Source organism: Mastomys coucha, unplaced genomic scaffold (assembly GCF_008632895.1).
Source record: "Mastomys coucha isolate ucsf_1 unplaced genomic scaffold, UCSF_Mcou_1 pScaffold21, whole genome shotgun sequence".
Classification (NCBI taxonomy): domain Eukaryota; kingdom Metazoa; phylum Chordata; class Mammalia; order Rodentia; family Muridae; genus Mastomys; species Mastomys coucha.
This window is the reverse complement of record NW_022196904.1, coordinates 46477406-46489116: the sequence shown is the minus strand read 5'-3', so window position 1 is coordinate 46489116 and position 11711 is coordinate 46477406. Positions and strand designations below refer to the sequence as shown.

Sequence of the window (11711 nt, the reverse complement as noted above, 5' to 3'; positions counted from 1 at the left end):
TAAAAAAAAAAAAAAATCACTTATTTTTCACCTCTCCAATCTGCTTACAAAAGACAAAAGAAAGCAGACACTGACAACTAAACAAAAAGAAGTATTTAAACGACAAAAGCATAAACTACCAAAGTACTTTCAAGGCCCTTCGCTCAGTCCTATCTACAGCACGCCATGAGCAGCAAGCCTAGCATCCCCAACAGTTATCTCCAGCAGTCCTCAACACTCGGTCTCATAGCCACTGGCACTCAACCCATGTTTAAAGGGAAAAGGCAATCACAAGAAGGCAATAACTTTTCATTTACAAAACTCCATGATCAATTGCTCCTAATGCTGCCTTACAGTAATGATTGCTAATAATACACTACATGTAAGACTGTTATAAAAAGTTGATTATTTGATGAATATTTAATGTGCTCAGCACTCTCTCCTCCAAAAGGAGAAAAGAACACACAGACAATAGAAACATTTCAGACACTTTTTTATGCTGGTGACATGAAGATCCAAAAGTACTCTTCCAAACTATTCATAAACAGTAGCTTATAAGGAACCATCAGCAAAAATTTTATTGTAACCATTAATTTCATAATTTCCTGATACACTTGTAATTACTTTATTAAACATTACAGTCCCAAGCCAGCATTCTGTTTGTTTCTCTTGTTCCCGGTGTGAAAATCTGAGTGTTTATCTTAATTACAGCTGTAGGATATATAAAAGCAACAGCTCAACTAAACTTTCATCTCTCCAGGAGCACAAATACTAAATCACAGAAAATGATAACTACATATCACTTCACTGCTTCCCGGCATAGTTAACAATCATCTCCAAAAGTATCATCCCAGGAAGTTTTCATCCCAGGACTCAGGAAGCAGGGGCCAGCCAGGCACGGCTAGTAACAGAGAGACCCTTTCTAAAAATAAGAGAAAAAAAAAAAAGGAGGAGCAGGAGGAGGAGGAGAAACAAACAACAGTCAAGTCTTGACCAAGAGTGTTGGCAGGAGCTGGGATGGAGTTCAGCTGGTAAAAAACTTGCCTAACTATACCACATAATCCCAGCAAGGTGGCACAGCCCTGCAATGCTAGCACTCCAGAGGTGGAGGCAAAAGGATAGGATTTCAGGTCATCCTCACCTACATGGAGGAGTTCAAGGCCAGCCTGGGAATATGAAACCCTGTTTTAAAAAATAAATAAATAAGACTCCTGAATAAAAATATTGAAAAATTGCATAACTGGATCTCAAGTTTCTTGCACTTACAAATAACTTCAATTAAGACACAACCACATATCTCTTCAACAGTCATAATAAATGTTACACTGTAAATTTTAAGAAATAATCTTCCTAAGACAAAATCAAATTGCTATTCTCTCACACATTCTCCTTAACCAAAAATTTTTATAGAGACAGGAACACACAAAGAAAAGAAAAAGAAAAAGAAAGAAAAAACATGTCAACCCCACCTGGATATCTGTTTTCAACCATTTGGAGTCAAGTCGAGACTGGGCAGCCAAACAGAAAGACTCAGAAGGCATGTTTCCTCCCGGTGGTCAGGCCTGCAAATCAAACAGAAACGCTGGAGTCCTAAAGCTTTTTTAAACTGCTATTTACACCATTCTGCTGCTTAACGCGGCAGAGACAGAGAACGTAAAACAGGGAAGGAGAGCTGGGGGAGGGGACGAGAGGATGAGGGATGAGAGGGAAAGCTGGACCCAGAACGGGAGAAGGGAGGGAAATACCACTTCCAATAGAGGTAGAGTCGCTGAGATTTCTCAATACGTTGGCCGGACCTACAGTGGTCACCGGCGACCACTGCACAATGTCATCCCACTCCCTTACATCCAAAGGGAAACAACACATACACACGACAGAAAAACTCACTATCGCAACGACAAATGACACCAGTGTGCACCAGCCGCTATACCTACAGCAGTCCGGCGGAGTGTGGTAAATAAACAAAAGTCATGTCTGCAGATAAATCTACAATAATCGCCTAAAACACTAAAAAAGATAGCCGTGACTGCGCGGCCTCCAATGCGCACAGGCCCTTGTTCCTCCGCGCCAACGCCCGCCTTCCGCCCGCCGCTCTCCGGGCCCCGCTCTCCCGGACCTGGCGCCGCCCGTCTTCGGCCCCTCCGCCTTCCTTCGGCCCAGCTCGGCCAGACCAGGCGCCGCCCGCTCCGCCAGCCGGCTGAGGGTACACTCCCTGCAGGAGCCGGCCGGCGCTCGCGATCCAGTCTGCGGCCTGAAGCACAGGCTGACGCATGGCTGCGCCCGCCCAATAGCGCGAGGCTGAGAGACGGCTTCAGCCAATGGACGAGCAGCGTCGCACGGCCCTCCCAACTTCCGCTTCCTTCAACGCGACTCAGCTTCCTTCTTGAGACTCACCCGCTCGGCGAGAGCCAACCGCAAACGCCGGGAGGCGGGACTTGTGCGCACGCACGCTTGCTTACCCATTCTCAACCCTTCCAGACTGTGTTGCTTCCAGGGACCCGAAGTTGGTATCTGCAGCGAGACGAGGCTCTCGAGGCTCCCTGTGCTTTAACGACAGTCAGCAGACATAAGACGAAATTAAGAAAAAGCAATTGAGCTGGGCCTGGTGGTGCACGCTTTTAATCCTGGCACTAGGGAGGCAGAAGCAGGTGGATTCGGAGTTAAGAGACCCTCTCTCGGTCTGGGGGGCGGGGACGAGTAGGAGAGCAATTAAAATCAGAACAAAATATGTCCTCTGATCGTCATGGAGTAATAAAATAACTATAAATAAATAGAACACAATCTCCAAGCATTTAGAAATTAAACTTTTCCATGAGAAGGCAAAGGACTTAGAACATTTTTAATAGAAACTGGGAGTGTTAGGTTGTTTTAAATACGATTCGTTTTTCCCACTTGTAAAAAGGCAGCAATGAGGGATATGTCACATAATGCCTGTCTTTTGCCACCCTTGGTATGTTATCTTCAAATTCACTCCAAGAGTCAAGGGATTTGCCATAGGTCTAGACATCACATCTCTGTTTCAAACAGCAGGAAGCAGTATAATAGATCCCACAATCGTTTATCACACTTCCCAAAGACTCTGTGACTTTAATTTACTTCTGCTTCATCTCAAAAGTATCTGAACAAGGTTTCAATTTCAACCACATCCAAAATCCAGGTAAGGTGGACAGGGCTTTGAATCTGAGGCAAGACAGCTTCATTACCAGTGGAAGGTAACACCTGGGGAGGTGTCTCTGGTCCTCGGGCTCTCTTCTCATGCAAGACACCCTTGGTCCCGCTACACACTGGAGCATTTTTACATACATTTTTAGAGCTGTGTCTTCTAGCTCTAAAAAATGATGTTTGGCTGGGCAATGGTGGTGCACACCTTCAATCCCAGCACTTGAGAGGCAGAGGCAGGTAGATTTCTGAATTCAAGACCAGCCTGGTCTACAGAGTGAGTTCCAGGACAGCCAGAGCTACACAGAGAAACCCTGTCTTGAAAAACCAAAAATGAATAAATAATGATGTTTGTAGTCCATTTTGTGTTGCTGTAACAATAACATGACTGAATAAAAAAATACAGAAATTTGTACCTCATACTTCCAGAGGCTGAGTCTAAAAGCATGGCACTGGCATCTGGTGATGGCATTTCTGATGTAGCATAACATGGTACAGAGACAAGAGAACCCATGTGTGGCAAGAATACACCAATCAAACACATCATTTTGATCCATGAGGCATAGTCTACTTGACTTGAACACTACTTAAAGGGCCCACCTCTTAATACTGTTTTAAAAAGCTGTAACATTTCAACAGGAGATCTGAAGGGACATTCAAACCGTAGTGATGCAATATTGTGAAGATTCTAGGATGGCAGGGGTAGATTTTTTTTTTCTGTCAATTTAAAGACTAAGGCAGCAGGGAAAGCAAGGTCTCAAAACTCAGTCAAGATTTCTTGAAATCAGAAACACAGAGAGGGAGATAGGAAAACACAAAATACACAGAGACAGAGTGACCTATTAGAGAAGGGATCCAAAGATAGTATCTGTCAGAGGCAAAATATATATATATATATATATATATATATATATATATATATATATATGTTTTGCCAATAAGTAGTTCTCTCTCTCCCTCAAAACTAGATGGTTTGGGCTGTTGTGGGGAAACGTATAATCCAGACAAGGAAAGGGAGGCTGGCTGCTTCAAGGGAGGCTGGCTATTTCAGAGGGAGGCTGGCTGCTTCAGAGGGAGGCTGGCTGCTTCAGAGGGAGGCTGGCTGCTTCAGAGGGAGGCTGGCTGTTTTTGCAGGACACCCTCTCGGTGGGAGATCTGAAAGGCTCAGCAAACAGTGCCTCTGATAGGAAAAGCCCACTGCTTCTCTATCTTGGAGACGAGAAAGAAAGCAGGAAGTCAGCACACATGCACACACTTTCTAGACATCTCTGGTTTCCAGCCAAGGTCAAGCTGCCAAGAGACCCAAGGATGCTTTGTACTTTCTGGCAACAGAGAAATGTGGGTGTCTTGTTTTGTTTTTGTATTATTTTTACCCTGGACGGCCCTAGCCATTTTTTTTTAACCTTTTTAAATTACCTACCCTTCCTCTGAAGAAGTGGCACTCCCATGATGAAATTGGGGTAATTACCAGTCTGACTGTCTCAAGCAGCAGGGGACCATCAGGCGAGGCAGTCAGGGTACACCTCCAGTGGATCTTCCTAAAAGATCCCAAAAGTGTGCTGTTAGTAGTTTCACTTGTCTAACTGTAGCTGTCTTCCACCCTTTCCACCTCCTAACTCTAGATAGGAGAGAAAAGAGGATAGAGAGGAAAGGAAAGAGATGCCTGAATAAAGTCAGGGGTCAGAAAGTGGGTGACATTATCATTAGACTACGTTCTGCTGATTATGGGCTTCAGGTTCCTTGGGGTAAGTTTGATCTTCTCCATGGAGATATCTAATTTTTCCTTGTTGCTGTTTCTTCTTCGCACATAACTTCTTAAGAAACTGCAACCAACAACAGTCAACAACCACCCACCCTGTCTTTCTGGGCCCTAGCATGTATATGCCGTCTGAAAAGTCTCCAGAATTCCAAACGTCACACAATCTCAGAAACTATCTGCAGCTGTCAAAGTCACGCCTCTGCTTCAGCATGAAGCAAATCATAGTCAGCTGCTGTGGACAATCTGAAGCAGCCCCGTACTCCACACCTGGGATTAAAACAAAAACATATTCTTATAATATTTCTGTGGGTTTTTTTTTTTCTTTTTAAGAAACCAAAATTCCAGAATTGTTACTACATATAGGAGACAAGTGTAGAGAGGAACTGGAGTCCTTCTCTGGTCTCTGTAAATTGATGTGAGGGAGAACTAAAGGCAAAAGTTATTACCATTATAAGTCCTTGGCAGGGGACCAGGAAAAGCAAGAAGAGAGAATATGTTTTTTAAAAAAGATTTATTTATTTATTTTATGTATATGAGTACACCATTGCTCTCTTCAGACACATGAGAAGAGGGCATCAGATCCCATTACAGATGGTTGTGAGCCACCATGTGGTTGCTGGGAATTGAACTCAGGGCCTTTGGAAGAGCAGTTGGTGCTCTTAACCGCTGAGCCATCTCTCCAGCCCCAGAGAGGGTATGTTTTAAATGTACAAGTCAAATTCCATTAGAATCTCTTGATGGGATGTCAAAAACACCCATGTACTGGGTCCTCCTCATGAACCCAGGATCAGTTTTCAGGTCATTTGGAATAGCTCAAATCAGCTTATAAATAGGAGAAAGAAAGAAACTTAGCCATCTTTTAACTTTTATGTTAAAACAATAGTGGCTGTAGATAGGCACAGCAATACTCAATATTAAAGTATTGAAAGTATTATACCTGAGCAGAATTTTTCTCATCAAGAAAAAAATCATTAGTGAGAAACAGCAGTATAAAAAACATCACACAAATTAAAGACTGTCTGTAGAGTATAATCCTGAGCAAGCTGGTTCGTTTGTGCATTTCTTGTTTCGTGATTGATGTGGGACCACTCAGCCGACTGAGGCTGGTACCATACTCGGGGTTGTATAAGAAAGGGAGCAAACAAGTAAGCAGCCTGCCTCTGTCGTCTCTGCTTCAGTTCCTGCCTCCAGGTTCCAGCCTTGAGTTTCTGCCCTGACTTCTCTACATGATGGACCAAGCTGTAAAGCTTTTGGTCATAGTTTATCACGGTAGAAAGTGAACTAAAAAACAGATCCCTTGAACTGTTGAGGGAACATATCAATCATCATAGTCTTTGGTTACACTTTCCTGAATAAAACTATTCCTGTTTAAACCATTCAAGTTGGCAAAATACATGTCTTTAGTAGTAGCAGTAGTAGTAGTAGTAGCAGTAGCAGTATACTGTTAATTCCAGTTGAGGGTCTGGTACTCAGGGATCACTTGGGCTTGAAGTGAATCTCTGGCTCCTCTAGCCTTTCTTTTACCACTTGTCCTGTCTATGTGAGGATTCGTCAAAGGCCTTGCTTGACCTGGCTGTGGCTGCACTAGGAAGTATCCAGCAATATTTTGCTCTATATTACCCTTTGTTGTAGACTGGACACTAGTTAGAGTTCACTGGCGGGTCCCCATGGCATCCTTGAACAAAAGAACAGGTGATTCCCCCCCACAGTTACAGGTCATTTTGAGAAATGCCCCACAGTTCCCTGGAACCTAGTTGGCTTTAGAGGGCAAGGAGAAATAGTCACCTTTATTAATCCCTCTGATGACATTAGTATTGGCCTCTAAATATAGTAACTGAATGTCCAGAAGATCAGTTATTATACCAGTCTGGAACTTTTTTAAGACTTATTTTTATTTTAATTATGTATATGCCTGTGTATCTGTGTATTGATATGTGCTTGTCAATACGAATGTATGAAGCAGCCCGAGGCATTAGATCTCCCCAGGGTTTGAGCCACAAGCAGTGAGTTGCCTGGGAAGGGAGGTGGGCACTGAACCATAGTGAATGCTCATGACTGCTGAGCCATCTCTACAGCCACCAGTCCAGGACTTTTAACTATGTGTAATATTAGATTAAGCTAGGGTAAAAACAAACAAACAAAAAGAACACTTTTAAATAAACTTTGATGAGATCTATATTTAAGCAGAGGTCTCACATGAATATTTTGAACTTAGAAATTGTAGCATGACACACAAATTCTCAGTTTATACATACCTTTATGTGACTTGCTATTTTCAATTCTGGGAGAAAAAAATTTATTCAGCCATCTTAATCGTTATCAATAGTCAGCGAGCGCAGCCGTGACAATCTTTTCTAGGCAGACGTAGATGTTCTTATGGATGTACCAATCTTTTATAAGCAGATACAGATGTTCCTAGGTACCTGGGAGTTATTTGGCTTACATGCTATTGTTGTTCAATACTGCCTTAACAAAAGAGAGCTGAATCCAAACTACACCACAGGGTAATGCAATAAGTTAATAGTACATGTGTGCATACTGTTCAACTGTGGAGCTTTGTAAGGTCCCGAGTAAACCTTACAGGAAACACAAGGCAGAAAAAAAATAACTTTTTGTTCTTTGTACAGTCCAGAGAATTATCTTTCTTTTCCTTAAAATTGTTATTATTTAAATGCATTTTATACATCAAACATATTAACAATATTTAGTATTCTGAGAATCAAATAATACATAAAAAATTTGTTCAACTTTTGTATCCATATCCTTTTATACCCTAAAAATATCATTAATGAATATTTAATACTATCCATAACTGAGGACCCTATATCAATTGTTGAATACTAAATTGTTTAAAAACGTACAAAACATTCTTTGGGAGTTAAGCAAAGCAAAAGAGCATAAAATATTAAAAATGAATCATTAAGAAATATATTCAAAAGCCCTTATATGATACCACCTGACATAGTGAGAAAGTATTTAAAATGGATTATATATCTGAGTACATTGTCTAACAGTCAGTTTACTTAAAAAATATTATCAGTGTTTCTAGGAGAGAAATTATTTTATCAATAAGTATATTTTAAAAATTTCAAAATAACAAAAACTCTTTGAAGTTAAACATTAAGAAAATGCTAATTTCAAGCACAGTGAGAAAAATTATCAATAATATTTCTATGATGTTTGTATGACATGATTTTAATATTTTCATCTGTTAATATTCACCAAACAGAATAATTATTTTAAGATATATTTCTTTATATCTCCCTTTTTATTTCTGATTTTATTAATTTGGATACTGTCTCTGTGCCCTCTAGTTAGTCTGGGTTTATCTATCTTGTTGATTTTCTCAAAGAACTGGCTCCTGGATTTGTTGATTCTTTGTATCGTTCCTTTTGTTTCTATTTGGTTGATTTCAGTTCTGAGTTTGATTATTTCCTGTGGTCTACTCCTCTTGGGTGTATTTGCTTCTTTTTGTTCTAGACTTTCAGGTGTGCTGTCAAGCTGCTAGTGTAAGCTCTCTTCAGTTTCTTTTTAGAGGAGCTTAGAATTATGAGTTTTCCTCTTTCATTGTGTCCCATAAGTTTTGGGACCCCCTCCTACCACAAGGACATTTGCTCAACTATGTTCATAGCAGCTTTATTCATAATAGCCAGAAACTGGAAACAACCTAGATGTCCCTCAACCTAAGAATAGATAAAATATGGTGCATTTGCACAATGAAGTATTACTCAGCTGCACATGTGCTGAAATTTGCAGACAAATGAATGAAACTGGAAAAAATCATCCTGAGTGAAGTAATCCATACCCAGAAAGACAAGCATGGTATGTATTCACTTATTAGTGGATGTTGTTAGCTGTAAAATAAAAGATAACCATGCTACAATCCACAGACCCAAAGAAACCAAGTAACAAGGAGGGTTCAAGGGATCACCTGCTCTTGTGCTGGGGGTTAGGGGGAGATTTACAGATCTCCCTGGGAAGGGGAAATAGAATAAATAGACGTTTCTGGTGAACTCTGGGAACAGGTGGGGATGGGAACAGGAGGAATCAGGTGTGGGGAGGATGGAAGGAGAGAATACTGAGAGATGCAACTGGAATGGGATGGCATTTTGGGGATGATGTGGAAACCTCTTACAGTGGAAACTCTCTGGAATCTATGAGGGTAATCCTATCGAAGTCTCCCTAGTAATGAGGGATATGGGTCCTAAATTGGTCATCTTCTGTTACCAGGCAAAGCTTCCAATGGTATGACTGGGACATCAACCCAGCCACAAAACCTTCAACATGCAATTTGTCCTGCATGCAAGATGTGCTGGAGTAATTGTGGCACAGAACTTGTGGGAATGACCAAGCAATGACTGGTCCAACTTGAGGCCCATGAGAGGGAGCCCATGCCTGACACTGCCTGAAGGGTCAAGAACCAGAAGTTAGATAGCCAGAGATCAAGGATAGAACCAAACACAAAGGGAGGCGGGGAGGGAAGTCAATGAAATGATTCCTATACTCATAGACCAGAGCATAGCCCAATTCTCATCAGAAAGCTGTCATCCAGCAACTGATAGATATAGATGCAGAGACCCACAGCCAAACATTAGGTGGTTGCCTCAACCAGCCTTGACAGAAGGGTTTGTGCCTAGTATTGTAACTTGTTATGCCATGTTTGGTTGGTATCATTGAGCAGCTCTTTTCTGAAGGAAATCAAGGAAGAGTAGATCCTTCCTTGATAGGGGGATAGGGGAGTTAGGAGAAGGGGTTAGGAGGAGAGAAGGTAGGGGAAACTGGGGTCAGGAAGTAATATATGAGAGAATAGTAATTATAACAACAAAGAAAGAAAACAATATAACTCTTCCAAAAATTATTAAACCTACAAAATTGACAAATAATGAGACTTAGATGAAATCTCAGAGAATACAAGATAATGATTACAACGACACCAAAAGTGTCTGAATGAAATAAGGATGGTGGTAGGTGATATGAAAGAGGAATTTTAACTGAAATAACATGCCACAGAAAGACCAATCTGAAGTGTCAGAAATATTTTTTCTTAAAGATAGTAAGTTAAAATTTGAAAATCTGGGAATGGGCCCAACATCTGGCATGGCAAGAAAGACAGACCTGGGAAGCCGATGCCTCTGCAGAAGCTGCGATGGCTAAGGGCAGAGACCCTTGTGGCCCCAGTGCAGCCAGCCACCATGGGGACTAGACAGGGTTGAAGTACCTAGTGGTGGGATAGTCTCAGGGCTGGAGGAGGGGAGCAAGGGCCCCGTGTGAGGGAGGATTGCTTTAGCTTCACAAACTTGCATGGATTTTGGTTGCTGCTTTGGCCAGTGGTTCTGCTCAGATTTCTTTCAAGTTTTTGCAAGCTCGTCATTTCTCCCTGGCTCCTTACAAACTTGGATCTGGAATTTCTTTTCATTTGGGAGTCATTGGTGCCCAAGTGTCTGCAATGAACCGGGCGCGTGCTGTTGCTCCCTACATTTTCAGAGATTAACAGGTTCTTGCCTTACCTCTAATAGCCCTGCTGTATCTGTGAAGTTTTTTTCCCCCAGAGATGGTGATTCATTTCAATAAATGGATATAGTTGCTGTGGCCTTCAGGGTTCTACCGCTCTGCCCACCACTACAAATGTCCACCCTGTCTAAGAGACAATCTTAACTAGAAAGTGGCTGTGACTCTCACAGTAAGCATGTTCCTCCTGTGTTTGAGTTCCTGTCCTGACTTCCTTCAATAATGAATAGCAATATGGAAATGGTCTATCACCAAATGAGAAGCTTTACATTTCCACAAGACTGGATGGCCAATGAGCTCTTGGGATCTACCTGTGTCTGTGTCTCACAACATTTGAGTTACAGGTAAAACAAAGAAAGAAATTGTCAAATAGCTATTTCTCCTAGAAACAGAAGCCAACCAGGCAGGTGGAGGACATCCAGAGACCTTCCTGGGCAGCGGGACACCCTACAATGTTTGAGTAGAGGAATAGTCTGGTCTGAGTAGCCTGTCCCAGTACCTAAGGCCATGGTGAAGTCCCAGCCCATGTTGTCACTAAGGGCCATATCTGGGTCCATACCTCATTACCAGTAAAGACCAGGATGTCCCTAGTCTGGGCTGCCACATGGAACCATGTAAAAGTCCAAGGGCTGTGCGGGGCTGGCCTCACCCGTCACAGGTTGCAGCACTGGGGAGAGTCATGGGTGCTGGAGAGCTAGCCTAAAAGACATGAGAGTCAACCCTGCCTCTTGGCAGGCTGCAACATTGGGTGAGCTAGCCAGAGCAGGGCTGGAAAGCTCACCTGGTGGTGTAGATGCAAGACAGCTGGTAGCCTGTCCACCTCAGCTACCACCCAGGCCCAAATCCAGGTGTTTGAATTGACCTACCCCAAAATCTACCTCATCTATGAAGTGCTGGAGCTTAAGAAAGGGCTGGTCCTGCAGATCCAAAACTGCAATGTCTCCATGACATGGGGTAACGACAGAATAACCAAGAGGAGTTCTGGTGAGGATCCAGTAATGATGGTGTAGCTGAAGCCAGAGACCTAAAACCAGACCAGTAACTCATTGCATTTGCAAGTGAAGATGTGTGGACACACTGTGACACATTACGGCTTCCACGACCAGATATTTTCTATGCTTTGTTTTGTTTTTTTTTTTAATTTTTAAAAAAATTTTCACCGGGCAGTGGTGGCGCACGCCTTTAACCCCAGCACTTGGGAGGCAGAGGCAGGCAGGTTTCTGAGTTCGAGGCAAGCATGGTCTATAGAGTGAGTTCCAGGACAGCCAGGACTATACAGAGAAACCCCGTCTCGAAAAACCAAAAA

General features: G+C 42.3%; 1 protein-coding gene across 2 annotated transcripts in view; it reads right to left on the bottom strand.

The window, feature by feature from the left end:
• The window catches only part of Herc2 (HECT and RLD domain containing E3 ubiquitin protein ligase 2), a 167710-nt gene extending 165443 nt beyond the window's left edge, over nt 1–2267 (bottom strand). For both annotated transcript variants that reach the window (XM_031386820.1, XM_031386821.1), the window contains exons 1-2: nt 2096–2267; nt 1449–1541 (exon numbers count right to left, since the gene is read on the bottom strand). In XM_031386820.1, the coding sequence (XP_031242680.1) occupies nt 1449–1520 (72 nt within the window). In that variant the 5' untranslated portion in view covers nt 1521–1541; nt 2096–2267. The remainder of the gene's footprint in view (nt 1–1448; nt 1542–2095) is intronic.
• Between the last annotated feature and the right edge of the window lie 9444 nt (nt 2268–11711).